At 42.0% G+C, this 20493-nt stretch overlaps 1 protein-coding gene across 1 annotated transcript in view; it reads left to right on the forward strand.

Annotated features, from left to right (window-relative positions):
• Positions 1-20493, forward strand: part of RASGRF2 (Ras protein specific guanine nucleotide releasing factor 2) — a 256645-nt gene that overhangs the window by 152064 nt on the left and 84088 nt on the right. The window contains exon 17 of the mRNA XM_027970489.3: positions 305-394. Within this exon, the coding sequence (XP_027826290.2) occupies positions 305-394 (90 nt within the window). The remainder of the gene's footprint in view (positions 1-304; positions 395-20493) is intronic.

Below are 20493 nucleotides of genomic sequence, written 5' to 3' on the forward strand. Positions count from 1 at the left end.
GATTTGGTGTATCATTTCGTCATTTGGGGGAGATTTGGCTGTTTTTACTTTTTGGCTATTATGGATAATACTGCTGAGAATGTTTGTGTAAAAGTTTTTGTATAGATGTATGTTTTCATTTCTCTTGGGTCTATAACTAGAATGAACTTGTTGATATAGAATCTGGTTATTTGCCTGTTAATAAGGACAACACAGGGTATTTGACCCAACCCTTCATTCAGTGCAGGAATGAAAATGAGAATTTTGTTATGTAATATTATGCATCTGCCTCACCATGCCATTTCCATTCTTTTTAAATAACCAGGACAGACGGCTGACAGCTCCCACTGCTCTGTTTCGCCAGCCTCTGCTTTTGCAATTGCTACGGCTGCAGCAGGACACGGGAGTCCACCCGGTGAGTAGGGGTGAGCTGTTGAGCGCTTGGCAATTAATTGCCCAGACCTCTGGCAATTTATGGTAACTCAGTGGTCCTTGCCTGCCAGCATCTCGATAATACACTGGGCAGCTTCTTAAAATTGCAGATTCCCAGCTTCCTAGTCTAAGTCAGTGTGTCTTGGTGTAAGACTGTCTTTTAAATAAACACCTACAGGTAAGTCTCATACAGATAGCCTATGCTTAACACTTTCAAGAACTTCCATATCAGAAAAGGATGCGTTATTTCTCTTATGTTGTATTAGCAGAGTTCTCTAACCTTTTAAGCCAAACTGTTGAGAATACGTTTCCCTTTTAATTGAGTACAATGCTAAAAGCATATGCATGGTGGGAGGGAAGGCTTGTGGAGGGGTGGGAGAGGAGAGAGGCATCTATTGCTTTACTGGTCTCATAATTCATTTCCAGTAGCTCTGTGGTGCTGAATTGTTGTCAGTTAATTTTCAAGGTAAAGAAGTACCTAGAATAAAAAGCACAGTATTTTAAATAGATGAAAAATTATATTTATTATCTCTGTCCTCTTTTCTCATATGCAAGAAGGACATTATGTTAAAATAAATCTGTATGTGGTTTAAACAATCCTCTTGCTGTGAGTTCCTTCACGTAAACTAACTCCATGAGTTCCGGAAGTGATGATATATTTTATTCATTAGCAATTGCTCATTAACAATGGACAAAAAAGGATATTACCAAAGCCTGTGAACCTGTATTAAACAGTTGTAACTGGTAGGTACTGTCTGGGTGAAATCTTTCTAAACTGATGTCAGAACAGAGAGATATTCTATAATGAACACGAATTACCATGGTAATTATATATATATATATATATATATATATCCCATCTGAATGGAAAATCTTTGCACATTGGTGACATTCTACATCTTAAATATTTTACCACACACACTTCACTGGATGTGGGCAGGCAAACTGGGGATGTTCTTTGCCCCAAATATTCCCTAAACCTTCCCCTCAATTCCCATCAGCATGGCACAGTACAGTCTGTAATGGTGATAATATGGATGTCTTCTCAATCCAGTCAGCTTCTGCTGTTGACTGCATGTTATAATAATGGACATTTATTAGATGACGTAATAGGAGTCTTCTTTGCCCTTTCGGCAGAGTGAGTTATCAACTTTGATTCCTTGAGACCTTCTCCTGTCTTTTCTTCTCACGATCTAGGCCATCTTTGGAAAAGGTGAAGTACAGAGCTTCCTCACAGGTTTCTTAATTTAAATATGGTTTGTGAGGGAAGATAGCTTTTCAGTCAATTTGGAATGAACCCATCTCCCCATTAGCTGGAGGTTGGGTCAGGGAAGGTACCTTTATTCACCCGTGGCTGAAGCAGACTTCTAATGGAGAATTGCTTTCAGACTCGGGCTTATCCATCCATGATGAGCCAGAGGTGAAGTAGCCATAAGAGCCATCTCCCTCACTGTCTGAACCCTGCTGCCGTTCTGCCGCCTGTCTTCCTGCTTCTCTCCTGCTGCTGGAAGAGCCGCAGCAAGAAAGCTCTCCTCGGTGAGCCGGCCGAGGCGGGCAGACTGCTGGCTGACCTGGATGCAGGGTAGCCTGGTTCTTCTCTCATCACACTGCTGCTGCTGTCTCCTGTAGTATGGCCTGGAGCCTCATGATCCAATTGTTTTGTTTATTTGTTTTCTATGGAGGAGAAAGAGTGGCTATATTACTTTGCCAGGCAAAGGGGGCACACAGTAGGCTAGCACCTCAAGAACGTGATCCAGTTCTAGACATACATGAAAGGAAAGAGGGATTTGGCAGTGTCTGCAGCCCTGCTGGGGATACAGGGGTCAGTCTCCATGGCCCATGGTACTAAGAAAGGGGATCAGTTTTGGAATAGGGATCAGTACTTCCCTGGGGCTCAACTGCTCCATGGAGCTGGCCCCACAGGAGAGTCCACCTGCCTGGGAGAACTTGGCAGAAGGGCCAAGTTCACAGGTCAAGAGAGCAGGTGGACATGGAGCAGAAAGAAACGAAGTACTAAGAAGATGATCTGGACTTCTTGGCTGGTCAGGGAGAGCCTGGTGCTGTCCAAAGAAGTTCTAGACCCAGAAGGACAAATGTCCGAAGGGAAGGAGTGCTAGATAATGATTAGGATCCGATATCAGACTTTCCATCCACTCTCTGAATCAGGAATTACTGACCCACATGTGCCCGCAGAACGTGGAGGGCTGCCAAAGTGAGCAGGAGAGAAGGTTGCAGACACCTCATGCTCACGTCTGTCTTTCCTGGTCTCTCTGCTTGTTTGACTGCAACATAAGCCCAGCTGGTGGTTGTGGCTGATAGCCTGTTACAAGGTGCTGCCTGGCCAAGCCATGCAGTCTGCAGAGTGGGCTTCCATATTTCAGGCTCCTCTTCAGGTTCCCTCCCGCTTTAATCCTCTCCCATCTATCTCTGCGTCCCCCACCTCTACCTCCATCAAAATACACAGCAGTCTGGGAACTCTGGGTTAGAACCATCAATTAGTGGTTATGCTTTCAAATATTCACTCCAGACATTTGCATGAGAGCCATTTCTCATTAATATTTGCTTAGAAGGTAACTTTACTACATGAGAATGAATTTTAATTTAGCAAGAGGATGAACAGAAAATTTCTTCACAAAAAGGCCAAACAAGATGTACATGCCTAGCTGTAAAGGCAGAGAAAGCTGATTTTTATCTATGGCAGGTGGCCTGGGATCTGCTCAGGATTGCCAGTCCTGCCCCTTGGGTCCAAGCCTACCTGATTTCTACACACACTGGAAAAGCCTAGATTTTTCCCTCTGGTTTTTTTTTTTAGGACCTAGAGCCTGTCCTTTCCAATGATGGGTTTCTTTTCCTGCCACGCCATGCCCTCTTTCCTCGTAGACCAACAGGAGTCCCTCTGTTGGAGAGGAAGAAAAGACTGACCAGTTGACATGGTTGTAACACAGCTAATTCTTGTTGACTTCGCATTATGAAGATTTCACAGTTTATTTTAGTGCTTGCCTTCCAAATGGCAGCCAAGTTACATTAGGCCCATTATGAATGGATCCGGGGTTTGTGGGGTATAACACACAATTTGCCTAAAGCAAAAGCGTATCAGATTACAAGTACAAACCTTCAGAGCCCTGGAAGAGGCCCAGACACATCGAGAGGCCCTCAGGCTTAAGCTTCATTGGCTTCCTGGTAAATCTGCTTATGAGTTCAGTCCTGATCATTCCTGGAATGAGAGCAGCTTTAGGAAATTCTGATCATCTAGGGGAGCAGGTGAGGGTGGAGATGGCAGTGGGACCAATGATCATCAATCACCAACTCTTTTGGTGGCGGGGTTTTAACTCTATGCAACACTGAGACCAAAAAAAATCAGTGAGTCTTATGAGCCACCACACTGGTTGAAATGTAGTTTCAAGCATCTGCTCAAATTGAGGAGCTCTGCATTAAAGTCAGATTAAAATGTGTGCCTTTCAGATGGCTGCTGATACAGGGAATCTGCAGGTGCAGTTTGGATATAGTTATGATTTGAATAGAAATGCAAATCCAGTGAATACACATATCAGAGCATATCATGGTGCTTACTATACACCTGAAGCTCTGGGATTAATGATAGAGTTTATGAAATGATCTAAAATGAAATATGAAAGTGTGAGGTGGGTTATTTTTATGAGAGTAGAAATAATGGCAGCGGAGGTACTACAAGCAACTCTTGATTATCTGGGAGAAGATTGTAGGTTTTGCCATTCTGTGCAAGTTGAACTAAGTTAACAAAGTAGAGGAATGGTTGACTGCATTTATAGGAAAATTAATGGCACAGTTACAATTGCTTGGGGGAATAGTGAGTTCTTTATTCGTGGTGACTTGGTAATTGTAAAATAGATAATTCATAATCTGTTTTACGCCCTGTCAAACCACTCAGGTTTGTGTAGCCAGTAGTAGATCTGAGCTTGGTGTGAACTGGTCTTGGACCTGCTATTTGTTTTTTATTGGAGTATAATTGATTTACAGTGTTGTGTTACTGTCTGTTGTACAGTGAAGTGAATCAGATATATGTGTGTGTGTGTCTGTGTGCACGTGTCTGTGCACACACATCCCCTTCCTCTTGAACCTCCGTCCCTCTCACATCCCTATCCCGCCCCTCCAGGTTACTGCAGAGCACTGAGCTGAGCTCCCTGCGCTATACAGCAGCTTCCCATTAAGCGTCTGTTTCACACATGGCAGGGCTTATATGTCAGTGCCACTCTCCCAATTCTGGACCCACTTTTTAAAATACCGATAACGGGTCCCATCTCCGCAGACTCTGACTTGATTGGTCTGGGTGCATCCTGGGCATCGGGATTTTTAAAGTTCCCCAGGTGATATTTGGCGCTAGGTGGAGCCAAGATGGAGAACCACTAAACTAGCTGGAGAAGGTATATTTATTCCCTCTCTGGTTGTAGCATGCCTACTGAAAGTATCCTAGTCTGAGACAGATTTTCAATTTTTTTTCCAGCATAATATAAAATCCATTTTTTAAAATGTCTTAATACAGCTAGTTGAAGTTTGGAAGACAGCCTGTATCTGATTTATATTTTTAATGAAAACGCTATTATCACTATTATTAGTGAAAAATAAAGAGCTTTGGCAAACCAGATGTAACTGAAAATGACTCCAAGTCTTATTTTAAATTATTTGTTCTCAACTTTCATGTGTACAACATTGTATAATACTTCAACTTCCGTATTCATTACTGTGTGCTCACCACAGAAAGTTTCCATCCATCACTATGCAGCTGACCCCCTTTAACCATTGCACCATCCCCAATGTCCCTTTCCCCTTGATAACCATTGCTCTGTTTCTATGCTCATTTCTATTATGTTTGGTTTAGTTATTTTATTTTTTATATTCTTCATATGAGTAAAACCATATGGCATTTGTCTTTTTCCATCTGACTTATTTCACTTAGCATAATACCCTCAAGGTCTATCCATGCTGCTTCATCTTTTTTTTTTTTATGGTTGAATAGTATTGTGTTGTACACATATACTGCATCACTATCCATTCATCCATTGATGAGCACTTAGGTTGTGTCCATATCTTGGCTATTACAAATAATGCTACACTGAATATAGGGGTGCATATGTCTTTTTGAATTAGTATCTTCGTTTTCTTTGGATAAATACTCAGAAATGGAATAACTGGCTTATATGGTGATTCTAGTCTTCATTTTTTGAGGAATCTCCATACTGCTTTCCATAGTAGCTGTGCCAATTTACATTCCCACCACGAGTATTTGTGTTCCCTTTCTCATCATTCTTACCAACACTTGTTATTTCCTGTCTTTTTGATCATAGTCATTTTAACAAATGTGAGGCGATATGCCACTGTGATTTTGATTAGCATTTCCCTAATAATTAGTGATGTTGAACATTATTTCATGTGCCTACTGGCCACTGTATGTCTTTGGAAAAATGTCTACTTAGATCCTGTGCCCACTTTTTAATAGAGGTGTTTGTTTAATTGTTGTTGAGTTGTGTGACTTTAAAAAAAATTTTTTTTCCTCTAATTTTCAGCTCTGCTTCTATCATAGATTCTTTTCTTTATTTTCTTTGACTGCACTGTCCAGCTTGTGGGATCTTGGATTTCCCAACCTGGGATCAAACCCAGGCCCCCAGCAGGGAAAATGTAGAGTCCTAACCACTGGATCACCAGAGAATTCCCTGCATGAGTTTCTTTATATATATATTGAATATTAAACCTTTATTGCATATGAAAGTGAAAATAAAGTGAAGTTGCTCAGTCATGTCTGACTTTTTGCGACCCCATGGACTGTAGTCCACCAGGCTCCTCCATCCATGGGATTCTCCAGGCAAGAATACTGGAGTGGGTTGCCATTTCCTTCTCCATTATTGCATATATGATTTGCAAATATCTTCTCCCATTCAGTAGGTTGTTTTTTTTGTTTTGCTGATGGTTTCCTTTGCTGTGCAGTTTTTTAGCTTGATGTAGTTTTTGTTTATTTTTGCTTTTGTTTCCTTCACCTCAGGAGACATATCCAGAAAGATATTGCTAAGACCAATGTTAAAGAGTGTACTGCATATGTTTTTTTCTAGGGGGTCTGTGATGTTAAGTCTTATATTCAAGTCTTTAATCCATTTTGAGTTGATTTTTGTGTATGGAGTAGAAGAGTGATCTAGTTTCATTGTTTTGCATATGGCTGTCCAGCTTTCCCAATACCACTTAAAGAAGAGACTGCCTTTTCTCCCATTGTATGTTCTTTGCTTCTTTGTCATAAATTAATTGTTCATATATATATAGGTTTATCCTGGACTCTCAATTCTGTGTCATTAATCTGTGTCTATTTTTCTGCCAATGTCATGCTGTTTTGATTACTATCAGATCAGTTCAGTTCAGTTCAGTCGCTCTGTCGTGTCCGACTCTTTGTGACCCCATGAATCACAGCACGCCAGGCCTCCCTGTCCATCACCAACTCCCGGAGTTCACTCAGACTCACGTCCATCGAGTCAGTGATGCCATCCAGCCATCTCATCCTCTGTTGTTCCCTTCTCCTCCTGCCCCCAATCCCTCCCAGCATCAAAGTCTTTTCCAGTGAGTCAACTCTTCGCATGAAGTGGCCAAAGTACTGGAGCTTCAGCTTTAGCATCATTCCTTCCAAAGAATACCCAGGGCTGATCTCCTTCAGAATGGACTGGTTGGATCTCCTTGCAGTCCAAGGGACTCTCAAGAGTCTTCTCCAACACCACAGTTCAAAAGCATCAATTCTTCGGCACTCAGCCTTCTTCACAATCCAACTCTCACATCCATACATGACCACAGGAAAAACCATAGCCTTGACTAGACAGACCTTAGTCGGCAAAGTGGTGTTCCTGCTTTTGAATATACTGTCTAGGTTGGTAATAACTTTTCTTCCAAGGAGTAAGTGTCTTTTAATTTCATGGCTGCAGTCACTATCTGCAGTGATTTTGGAGCCCCCCAAAATAAAGTCTGACACTGTTTCCACTGTTTCCCCATCTATTTCCCATGAAGTGATGGGACCTGATGCCATGGTCTTCGTTTTCTGAATGTTGAGCTTTAAGCCAACTTTTACAGATATACTTCACTTTACTACACTTTGCTTTATTGTGCTTCACAAATTCTATACTTTTTACAAGTTGAAGATTTTTGGCAACCATGTGTCAAGAAAGTCTATCAGTGCCATCTTTCTAATAACATTTGCTCACTTCATGCCTCTGTCATGTTTTGGTAATCCTTGCAATATTTTTAACTCTTTATCATTATATTTGTTATGGTGATCTATGATCAGTAACTTTTGATGTTACTATTTAATTTGGGGGTGGTCCATGAACCATACCAATATAAAGATGGTGAACTTTATCAATAAATGCTTGTATTCTGGCTGCTCTATACCTGCCATTCCTGTCTCTCTCACTTTCCTCAGGCCTCCCTGTTCCCTGAGATACAAGAGTATTGACATTAGGCCAATTAATAATCCTGCAGTGGCCTCTTAAGTGTTCAAGTGAAAGGAAGAGTCACACGTCTCTTGCTTTAAATCAAAAGCTAGAAATGATTAAATTTATTAAGGAAGACATGTCAAAAACCAAGATATGCTGAAAGCTAGGCCTCTTGCACCAGTTAACCAACTTGCGAATGCAAAGGAAAAGTTCTTAAAGGAAATTAAAAGTGCTACTCCAGTGAACACATGAATGATAAGAAAGCAAAACAACCTTATTGCTGATATGGAGAAGGTTTTAGTGGTCTGGATAGAAGATCAAACCAGCTGCTACTGCTAAGTCACTTCAGTAGTGTCTGACTCTGTGCGACCCCATAGACAGCAGCCCACCAGCCCACTAGGCTCCATCTCTAGGATTCTCCAGGCAAGCACACTGGAGTGGGTTGCCATTTCCTTCTCCAATGCATGCGTGCATGCTAAGTCGCTTCAGTAGTGTCCGACTCTGTGTGACCCCGTGGACAGCAGCGTCCCAGGCTCCTCTGTCCACGGGATTCTCTAGGCAAGAATACTGGAGTGGGTTGCCATTTCCTTCTCCATAAGCCAGCTGCTGCATGCATGCTAAGTCGTTTCAATCATGTCCAACTCCATGTGACCCTGTGGACTGTAGCTTTGCCAGGCTCCTTTGTCCATGGGATTCTCTAGGCAAGAATATTGGAGTTGGTTGCCATGCCCTCCTCTAGGGAATTGTCCTGACTCAGGAATTAAACCTGCCTCTCTTGTGTCTCCTGCATTGGCAGGTAGATTCTTAACGACTAGCACCACCTGGGAAGCCCCAAACCAGCTGCAACATTCCCAAAGCCTAATCTAGAACAAGGCCCTAACTCTCTTCAGTTCTTTGAAGAGTGAGAGAGGTGAGGAAGCTGTAGAAGAAAAATCTGAAGCTAGCAAATGTTGGTTCCTGAAGTTGAAAAAAAAGAAATTGACTCCATAACATAAAAGTGCAAGGTGAAGCAGCAAGTGCTGATAATAGAAGCCACAGCAAGTTACCCAGAAGACCTAGCTAAGATCATTAATGAAGGTGGAAACCCTGAACAACAGATTTTCAGTGCAAGTGAAACAGCCTTCTCTTAGAAGATGATGCCATCTAGGATTTCACAGCCATAGAGGAGAAGTTAGTGCCTGGCTTCAAAGCTTCCAAGGACAAGCTGACTCTCTTTAGGCACCAGTGCAGCTGGTGACTTGAAGTTGTAGCCAGTGCTCATGTACCATTCCGAAAATCCTAGGGCTCTTAAGAATTATGCTCTATCTACTCTGCCTGTGATCTGTAAATGGAACAACAGAGCCTGGATGACAGCACGTATATTTATACCATGATTTACTGAATATTTTAAGCCCATTGCTTAGAAAAAAAGATTCATCTCTAAATAATGCTGCTCATTGATAATGCACCTTGTCACTCAAAAGCTCTGATAAAGACCTACAACGAGGTTCCTGTTGTCTTCATGCCTGCTGACACAACATCCATTCTGCAGCCTGTAGAGGAAGGAGTCATTTTGACTTTCAAGTCCTGTTATTTAAGAATTACATTTTGTGAGGCTATAGCTGCCATACATAGTGATTCTTCTGATGGATCTGGGGAGGGTAAGTTGAAAACTTTCTGTAAAGTGTTCACCTTTCTAGATGTGATTAAGAACATTCATGAGTCATGGGCAAAGCTCAAGATTATCAGGAATTTGGAAGAAGTTGATTCTAACCTTCATGGATGACGGTGAGGGATTCGAGACTTCAGTGGAGGAAATCACTGCAGGTGTGGTTGGAAGTAGCAAGAGAACTAGAATTGGAAGTGGAGTCTGAAGATGCGACTGACTTAGCTGCAATTTCATGACAAAACTTGAACAGATGAGGGGATACTGGTTATCGAGGAGCAAAGAAAGTGTTTCCTGAGATAGAATCTACACTTTTTGAAGATGACTTACACTTTTGGTTGAATGTCTTGACAACAAAGGATTTAGAATATGACATAAATTTAGTTGATGAAGCAGCAGCAGGGTTTGAGAGAACTGACTCCAGTTTTGAAAGAAGCTCTGCTAGGAGTAAAATGCTATCAAACAGCATTGCATACTACAGAGAAATCATTGGTGAAACGAAGAGCCAGTTGATGTGGCAAACTTCATGTTTGTCTTATTTTTTAAAATTGCCACAGCCTTCAGCAACTGGTCAGTCAGCAGCCATCAATACTGAGGCAAGACCCTCCACCAGCAAAAGAATTATCAATTGCCGAAGGCTCAGATGATGATTAACACTTTTTAGCAATAAAGTATTTTCAATTAAGGTATGTACATTATTTTTTTAGACCTAATGCACATTTAATAGACTATAGTATAATGTCAATGTAACTTTTGTATTCACTGGGAAACTGAAAAGATTGCATGACTTACTTTATTGCAATATCCAATTTTTTGCCATGGTCTGAAACTGAACCTGCAATATCTCCAAGGTGTACCTGAAGTATAATTTTTGTATTTGTTTATTTTGGGGTGTGTTTAGTCCTCATTGCTGCGCATGGGCTTTCTCTAGTTGCGATGAGCAAGGGCTTCTCATTGCGGCGGCTTCTCTTATTGCAGACCACAAGCTCTAGGTATATGGTCTCCAGTAGCTGTAATGGTTTCAGTTGTTCCAAGGCATGTGGGATCTTCCTGGACCAGGGATGGAAGCCGTGTCCCCTGTATTGGCAGGTGAATTCCTAACCACTGGACCACCAGGGTAGTCCTGAAGTATAATTTGAAATCAGAGTGTATGATACCTCCAGATTTGTCCTTTTTTCTCAGGATTGCTTTGGTTTTGGGGTCTTTTGTGGTTTTGTATAAGGGTTCCTAGGTGATGCTCGTGGTAAAGAACCCACCTGCCAATGGAGGAGACATAAGAGACGTAGGTTTGATCCCTGTGTTAGGAAGATGCCCTGAAGGAGGAAATGGCAACCCACTCCAGTATCTTTGCCTGGAGAATCCCATGGACAGAGGAGCCTAGTGGGCTTCAGTCCATGGAGTCACAAAGATAAGACTAAAGCAACGCAGCATGCACAGCACGCACGTGGTTCTGTACAAATTTTGAGGTTTTCATCCTGTTTTTGTGAAAAAGAGTGTTGAGATTTTGATAGGAATTGCATGGAATCATAGATTGCTTTAGGTAATATGGACATTTTAACAATGTTAAACCATAAGACATTGAATTTGAAGGAGAGACAAAGAAATGGAAAGATATTCTGTGCTCATGGATTCCAGTCTTATTTTTAGATGCATGCACACAGAGACTGGAATTAAAATTTTGTAACTGAGAAGTTACATCTGTGTTAAAATTTTTTATTTGTTATTGAAGTATAGTTGGTTTACAATGCTGTGCTAGTTTCTAGAGTATAGCAACGTGAATATACATATTCTTTTTCATTATAGGCAAGATATTGAATATAGTCCCTTGTGCTGTACAGTAGGACCTTGCTGTTTATTTTATACATAGTAATTCATGTCTGCTAGTCCCAGACTCCTAATTTATTCCCGTTAACTAGTATGAGCCTGCAGAACAGCTAGGGATGCTCATGTCAGGAGGCCACTGAGTTCTCTTCCTGGCAGGATGCCCGCAGCAAGTCAGATCACATGGAGCGCCTCCTCTGCCCGTCATGTGTTTTTGATAAGCCTTTCAAGCAGACCCAGATCCTTGTTCCAGCTGGCCTGAGCACCCTCTTTCCTGACCATGTTGTGTTGCCAAATTCTCCTTCTTTGTGCTGCCCTTTCCTGAACTCTGCGAAGATCATTCTCCTCTCTGACTGTCTCTCCTCAGCCAAGATACAATGCAGTTGATTATGCCTTTTCACTTTTTGATGTGCTCACATTGCTTAATTGCTGCTTGACTGCAGTACAGTTTCATCTACTTCGGGGCCAGGCAGGTAACCGAAAGACGGGGTTGAAGAGCTGATACCATGTGAAAAAGGGGCAGCTACTGCTCAGCTCATTCTGATTTTGGCCAAAATAGATTGGGGCTGTCACATCTGTTTTCTTTCATTCTTTTCTTTTTTAAGGAAAACCCAGAAATCTGGATGTTTATATGAAAAATCCTATTTGTAAGTGGGAAGTGAATTCATACTCTTTAAAAACTACTATCCAGGCCAAGCAGAATCCTTCTGTGGACCACGTATGGCTGTGAGCCGCCAGTATGTGACCTCAGATGTACTGTAATCATTTACAGCCGGAGTTGTGGGTTGATGCAAATGAGAGCTCCTGAGACATACCTGAATAGTACCAATGGACTCCCGAACCTCCCCAGTCCTCCTTCCCTAAAACTATTTCTTATTCCTTTGGTCGGGCTATTTTACAGGAAGTCCGTCTCTTCTTGCCCACTGTGGCTTGACGACTTTTGCTTCCACAGCGTAATATTATCTCATTGTCACCCTTTCATCACGGAGGGGATTTGGGGATTGTCTTTCTTATTTTATAGTTTTGAAGTAAGTGTGAGACTTGAGAGTGATGGAGGGCTTGGCTCACGTTCTCACGGTGCCTGAGAATGAGGCTCAGATCTGTTCCTACCACACTGCTGCCCTATTACTGCCTCTGATTTCACATTTACTTCAAAAGAACAAGATCTTGGGAAACTTGAGTGACGCAATATTCTTGATCCTGTCTTCATCTGCAGCATGCCCACTTCTTTCCATCTTCTTTCCACCTCTGTGTCCACCTGGCATTCGCCTGACAGATACAACAGCATGATAACTCCAGAGAGATAAGCATGGATAAAGCTAGTCATCTGTGGGTAGAGTCTTACTTGGCTAGCAACATTGAGGGACCTGTGATTTCTTTCAAGGGATTGCAGAAACCGAGTCTTAATACAATGATATAACCTGGTCAGATGAGGTATTTATCTTGGTATTGAGAATTGGATTAAGTTTGCAGTAAGATACTGATTGGGCTTCCCAGGTATCTCAGTGGTAAAGAATCCACCTGCAACTCAGGAGATGAGGTTTCAATCCCTGGGTCAACCCCTGGAGAAGGAAATGGCAACCCACACCAGTATTCTTGCCTGGGAAATCTCATGAACAGAGGGACCTGGCGGGCTATAGTCCATGGGGTTGCAAAGAGTTGAGTCAGACATGACTTCTTGAGTAAACAACAAGATATTAGTTACCATGAATTATTCAATACATTAATGTTACATGTGTACCCCACTGTCTGTTTTTTCTTTTCAAGATTTGTGAGAACACGCAGCTCTGAATTGTTTAGTTGTTTAGTGAGTGAACTTATAAGAAATGCACAGATGTAGGCTTTTGCCAATATTGTTTGTCTTACTGGCATTTATGTGGCTTGTGACTTCACAAGTGCTAGGAAGACCTGAAGAGGCAACTTCAGTTCAGTTCAGTTCAGTTCAGTCACTCAGTCGTGTCCGACTCTTTGCGACCCCATGAATCGCAGCACGCCAGGCCTCCCTGTCCATCACCAACTCCCGGAGTGCACTCAGATTCACGTCCATCGAGTCAGTGATGCCATCCAGCCATCTCATCCTCTGTCGTCCCCTTCTCCTCCTGCCCCCAATCCCTCCCAGCATCAGAGTCTTTTCCAATGAGTCAACTCTTCACATGAGGTGGCCAAAGTACTGGAATTTCAGCTTTAGCATCATTCCTTCCAAAGAAATCCCAGGGTTGATCTCCTTCAGAATGGACTGATTGGATCTCCTTGCAGTCAAGGGACTCTCAAGAGTCTTCTCCAACACCACAGGTCAAAAGTATCAATTCTTCGGCGATCAGCCTTCTTCACAGTCCAACTCTCACATCCATACATGACTACTGGAAAAACCATAGCCTTGACTAGATGGACCTTAGTCGGCAAAGTAATGTCTCTGCTTTTCAATATACTATCTAGGTTGGTCATAACTTTTCTTCCAAGGAGTAAGCGTCTTTTAATTTCATGGTTGCAATCACCATCTGCAGTGATTTTGGAGCCCAAAAAAATAAAGTCTGACACTGTTTCCACTGTTTCCCCATCTATTTCCCATGGAGTGATGGGACTGGATGCCATGATCTTCGTTTTCTGAATGTTGAGCTTTAAGCCAACTTTTTCACTCTCCTCTTTCACTTTCATCAAGAGGCTTTTTAGTTCCTCTTCACTTTCTGCCATGAGGGTGGTGTCAGCTGCATATCTGAGGTTATTGATATTTCTCCCGGCAGTCTTGACTCCAGCTTGTAATTAACCTGTTTTATCTTGTGAATACATCATAATTGTGGATAATTTTTATAGAAGATCTCTCAAAGTTGCACTCACATCTTCCACACTTCTGTCCTTTGCTGCCCTGTTGGGCATTTCTGTGTGCAAATCGAGTGGAATGTATGTATTGTCAACATTAGGATCACAACAACAATCAAATTACATAATTCGTAGGATATACTATATACCAAGCACTGTCCTAAGCTTTACGTATGTTAACTGGTATGTGAAGTAGTTACTATTATTATACTACTTTTCCAGTAGAGGAAATTAAGATACAGAGAGTTAAGTAAGTTACCTAAGGTCACGTAGGTAGTAGGTGGCAGATTTGGATCATATCATCTGGCTAATGAAAAGAGGACCCACAGTTCCATTACCAATCCCCACCATGTTGTTTGGAGAAGGATTTCTGGTGGGTGGTCTGGTGGTTTTAAAAATACGTCCACAAATTCATACTCCTTCAAAAAACAAAGCTTAATTTCTCTTTATTTTTGTGGGAACAGGACTTCGTAACTTGTTTCTAGCAAATAAAATTAAGCAGAAATAATTGTGTGACTCGGAGCCTAGGTCATCAGAAGGCATAATGGCCTCTGTCTTAATCAGTCTCTTGGATCACTTGTTTTGGGGGAAACAAGCTTCCATATCATGAGGACTGGCCAGTGAAACCAATAGGAAACTAGAAAGTAGGTCCCCTGCCCAGAGCCTCGTGCATGAGCTTGGATGTGAAGCCTCCAGCCCCAGCTGACTGAGACTTTGGATGACTGCAGCCCTGGCGGACATCTGGCTCGCAACCTCATGAGATACCCTGAGCCTAAGCCACTTCCAAAATCTCATTCTAACGATACTGTATAATAATAAATGTTTGCTATTTTCAGTCCATAAATTTTAGGGTGTTTTGTTGTGTAGCAATAGATAGCCACTACAGGTGATATTTTGGTAGCCAGTAAACCTTAGCAAAAATATTCATAATCCAATTGAGTTTAGGGAGAATATTTTCATATTAGAAAGAGAAGCATGCCTGGGCCATTCCTATAGGACAGAAAACCCTGCACCTATTCCCTAAAAATATTTTGAAATGGAGAGAATGTATCTAGAATTAACATGTAGCTTAAATCTACTCTGTATTTCATGGTCTCTAAACAGTCTTTCTCTACTCCCCTCACCTCTAGTGCTCTGAATTGAATAGACTGATTTTTCTGTTTGAGAGCAGTTTGATTTGAACACAACTGTTGCTTAGCAATAGGAAGGAACTTAATGGCTCTACTGTCTTCTGCAAACTGAGAGGAGCCTCCCTGTGTAGCTATTGTCTGTCTGGAATGCCGAATGTAAAACTGTAATTATCATTTTAAGATGAAATTGAAGCTGGCCTGTGTGACACATTATACTTACCTTAGCATCTCAGCTACCCAGGAGGTTGGAATTTAAGGCCCTTATGCAGAGAAGATGGTCTCTTGGAACTATGGGGCATTTAGAAGTCTAAGACAAAGCTCTAAAGAAGCTAGTGAATTCCTTATTGGTAGGTGGTTTGTATTCTCTAAACACTGACTTTGTGGTTCTGGGAATGAAAACTTGGCTCTTGAAGTGTTGTGACTAGAAACTGGGCCAGTGACATTAGGGGAGGGGCTAGAGTGGCATAGGGATTCCAGAGAAATTTGGGAGAGTAGGAGGGGGTGGGAAGTTTAGCTGCCACTGACCTTACTACCTACCCGGCTCTGTTGGAAAGAGTCCTAGAAATAGCTGCTTTGGATTTTTAAGGTCTAAGTCCAGTCATTCATCAGAGAGGTTGGTATGGAAATTCAGAAGTCTCTGCCAGGATTAAAAACATTATTCTTTTCCACTCTTTGGATTAAAAGATGAACAAGTTTATTTGATTTTGTTTAATCTTCAATTAGTTATATCAGTCTTTCCATGTGCACACTATGCCATACCAGGTATTATGGAAAGGTAAAAATGAAATAACAGGCATTGCCTCTGCTCTCTAAGAACTGATAAATCCAGTGAAGAGATTAGATGAAGAGGCATACAGTAAATTTCAAATGATCAAGATGTAAACTCCAGGATACTGATAATCAGTGTAATTATTGGCCATGTTGTTAAATTCTGGACTTGAAAACCAAGAGAAAATATCACATTAGCAAAATAACAAGCCTTCAGTGCATAACCCTGAAAGAAAAGGTTACTATGGTTTCAAAGCATTTCACACACTCTTCCAGTTAGTTTTTTGAAAATAGTGGAGCTTTTTTGAGCTTTTTTTTTGGTGTATTTTTAACTTTGAGACATTTCCCTCTGGATCTTCATGTTATTTGTGTGGCCCCACACTTTCTGATGTGTGTTATAGTCTTAGGAGTTTAGTTGTTTTTACATTAAGTGGAGGCAGTGTCTGTCACACTGAAGTAAATTAATATTACCAGGATTTCCACATGTGCATCAGAATGAGAAGTGATGAAAGTCTTATACAAAGTTTATTTCAGTGTCTTTGAAAATCAGCAGCCCTAAACCTACAGAAAACCGGAAATAGACTTGTTGAAGTAGAGTTAAATAGTAGTATCCAGATATGTTTTTGTGTGCGTGTCTGGTTTTTTTTTTTTTTTCAATAAATGTAACAAATAGTCATGGGGGGGCGGTGAGTGGCAAACAGCTTCTTTTTCAGATGCTATTGAATCCCCAGATGTGAAGACTCTTGAGCGTTATTATTGTTGTTTAGTTGCTAAGTCATGTCAGACTCTTTGCGACCCTGTGGACCGTAGTCTGCCAGGCTCCTCTGTCCATTAAGTTCAGTGTTTAATCATGTGTTGCACTTGAATGGCAGCAATGCAGATGTTACCTGTCTATAATCCTCCTCCTCTTTACAGACTTTTCTTTGGGATTGCTTCTAATTTTCAAGATCCTGTACATAATTCAGAATTAATTCGAAACAGTAGAGCATCTTAGTTAGGATAAAGCTCCATCTGGCAAATAATGTTACACTACCAGAGTTAGTTCTCTTGATCCATGTGGATTATGCAGAAAATGAGCCAGACCCCTTTAGAGGCAGGCACTAAAGCTAACAGTCTTACAAAAGCTAGAGTTTCTTGCCTCCATCCTACTTACCCTGCTCACTGCAGTGTTACAGATGCATAAGTGATGTTCTCAATCCTTTTTTTCCATCCTAGAAGTATGGGTTTGTGAACACCTAATCCTGCACCTCACATTTCTGTACTGCCTTACAATTTCAAAGCCCTTTTATAAGTAACAGCATGGGTGTCCATCACAACAAGATTGGAAAGTGGATATTATCTTCCTCTTCTAATATGTAAAGAACCAGGCTTAGAGAGGTGAAGCAACTTACAGGCAGTTACAAATTGCAAAATGGGCCCTGAGTCCAAGTCTCTGGACTCCTGGTCCAGTGCTCATTCCATTAAACCAGGTTACTTTTGTAAAGTGGCATTTTGAGCCACCTCTGAAATGTCAAGGGATGGTCGAACCATTAGCTCTGCTTGGTCACTTAGTCATATCTGACTCTTTGCGACCCTATGGACTGTAACCCACCAGGCTCCTCTTTCCGTGGGGATTCTCCAGGCAAGAATATTGGAGTGGTTGCCATGCCCTCCTCCAGGGGATCTTTCCAACCTAGGGATCGAACCCAGGTCTTCTCCTGCATTGCAGGCAGATTCTTTACCAACTGAGCCACTAGGGAAGCCCGTTAGTTGATATCCACTTAATTAATTGGTCTTTAATGAGTTTATTTTTTAAAATAAGTATTTGGTTGCATGGGGCCTTAGTTGTGATGCATGGGCTTAGCTGCTCTGCAGTATGTGGAATCCTAGTTTCCTGACCAGGGACCATAACCACGTCCCCTGCATTGCAAGGCAGATGCTTAACCACCAGAGCACCAGGAAAGTCCCCTAACAATTTTAATTGTTGTGTGCATGTGTGCTCAGTTGCTTCAGTTGTGTCCGGCTCTTTGCAACCCTATGGACTGTAGCCCGCCAGGCTCCTCCGTCCATGGGATTCTCCAGGCAAGAATACTGGAGTGGGTTGCCGTGCCCTGCTACAGGGGATCTTCTCGGCCCAGGATTGAACCCAAGTCTCCTGCATTGGCAGCGGGGTTCTTTACCACTAGCGTCACCTGGGAAGCCCTTTTAATTATTAACCATCTTCAGATATGAGTCTCAGCTTCCTTCCATCTCAGATTCAGTCACTTCCTATACATAAGGAATTTTCAAGGATTGCCTTTTCTTTTTAGGGGTTGCCTTTTATTCCTCATTTAATAGTTTGTGTCTAATTTCTCAGCAGGGCTCAGGGTCTGCCACCAAAACATTCCTGAGGAGGGTTCTCGTATACTGATTGACACGCAGAAAGTCAGTTTTTAGGGCTTTGAATGTATTTCTTTGCTTTCCTAAACATTTCTTCAAATAGATATCATGCCAAGTAGAAGAAAACCCGAACTCACAACCAGATTTTACTTATTTACTTTATCATTTTAAAATCCACTCACCACCCATTTCCTTGAAATATTTTTCCATTCAACGACCTTTGATGGTGACTCAGGAGCCTTTCATTTTCAAAGATGGGCTGCCCTGTCATTTTCAAATTTTTTAATAGCTTCATGGAGATACATTTTATATACTATAAACTCACCCATTTAAGGCATACCATTTAATGGCTTTTAGTATTGCCCTGGCATCTTTAATGGAATTCCAATCTGGGTTTTTAAAGCACTCAGGCTGTTTACTGTGGGAAACAGTTCAGTTGGGATCAATGCTGGACTCAGGGAGTCTGGTCTCACTTGGAACTGTCGGGTGGGTGGAGGATGCAGTGAAGAGAACCTCTTGCCCTCTTGGTGGGAGTTCACACTCAGGCCTGAGGATTTCACACTTCTGTACTTACTACATCAAGGGTAGGGGAAGGCTGCGTGCCCTGTCCTGAGAACAACACTTGCTGGAGAAGCCGTCTCTGAGTGCTGGTGCCTGGTGATCTGGCCGTGGGAAAAGAAGTTATTCAGTGAACAGGGACCATGAGGGCCTTGGTGCAAATGCAGTGTCGGTGAGAGCAGTGTGAATGACTCTCCAAGGAGTCAGCATTGAAAGTGGTTAAGAGAGTGGATTTTGGTGTCAAATAAGCCTCTTGTATCTGAGTTCTGCCACTTGCCTAAGCTGTGTGATCTCAGGCAGAATCTCTTGTCTGAGTTTTCTCATCTTTGAGAAAAGTGAGAGCAATGATTGTACCTCCCTCATAGAGTTGTCACAGGGTTAGATGATTCCCATGCAGTTCTTAGCTTCTGGAACCAGCTAAGCACTCACTGACTATTTCCTGCTGTTATTATTGGCAGTTTCTTCTACATAATTTATAAGCTTCTTGAGAACAGGCACTGTTATGTTTACCATTAGATCTCCAGCCCCTGTCATCATGACAAGCAGAATTGCATTGAAATGAATGCATTCTTCTGTTGCCCATTCATTCTCTCTTCCTGCTTCACTTACGTGTGTGCATGTATGAGCATACATACACACACGAACATATATATACCATGCCCCCTACTGACTACTTTTACATGGGCAAGAATTAGTAAAATAACTGCAAAAGAGTATTAATTGTGTGTCCTCCCATAGTCATCTGATAGAAGGAGTGTAGTTTCTGGGCACAATCAAGAGGCTTGAAGATAAGTTTGTAAAGTCAATCTATGCTATATAATGGTATTCACTCAGCTGACTCTTGTGTATTGTGACAGATAACTGGGGAGAGAAGAGGTGAGCAACTCACCAGAATGTTTTTCTAGTAGTAATAGTAGATGGTGCTTAGAATTTGCACTGGATGGTTCCAGAAGAGGGAGGAGTCTGAGAAATATTAGTGTAGACATTTTTGATACATAGTACCCAGTGAAAAAGAGAGAAGCCATGCAAACGGTTAAGTTGCAAGTCCAAGGCCTGAAAAATGGAGTTAACAATATAATGATCTCAGTTCACAATTAGCTAAGTGTTAGGTGTCAGCAAGAAATCTAAGTGGGGAGAACCAAGGAGAAGGGAATAACACACTTCCCAGATGAGTTTGTCTGGCCCCTAGCAACCCTAGAGAGGTGTCCCCTGAGCTTATTTATTTATGCCTCCTGTCTTTTAGGAAAGGACTTGAGCAGGTGTCCCCACCCCCTGGGCTGTGGACCAGTTAGGAACAGGGCCGCATAGCTGGAGATGAGCAGCAGGCGAGTGTGTGAGTGAAGCTTTATCTGCCACCCCACATCACTCCCCATTGCTCACATTGCTCCCTGAACCACACACCCCATTCCCTCATCCATGGAAAAATTGTCTTCCACGAAACCGGTTCCTGGTGCCAAAAAGGTTGGGGACCACTGGGCTTGAGGCTAATCCCTGGCTGCACAGCGAGTCTGAAGATGTTGTCCAGGCTCCATTCTGGATAGAGTCC

The sequence above is a fragment of the Ovis aries genome, chromosome 5, assembly GCF_016772045.2.
Source record: "Ovis aries strain OAR_USU_Benz2616 breed Rambouillet chromosome 5, ARS-UI_Ramb_v3.0, whole genome shotgun sequence".
Lineage (NCBI taxonomy): Eukaryota > Metazoa > Chordata > Mammalia > Artiodactyla > Bovidae > Ovis > Ovis aries.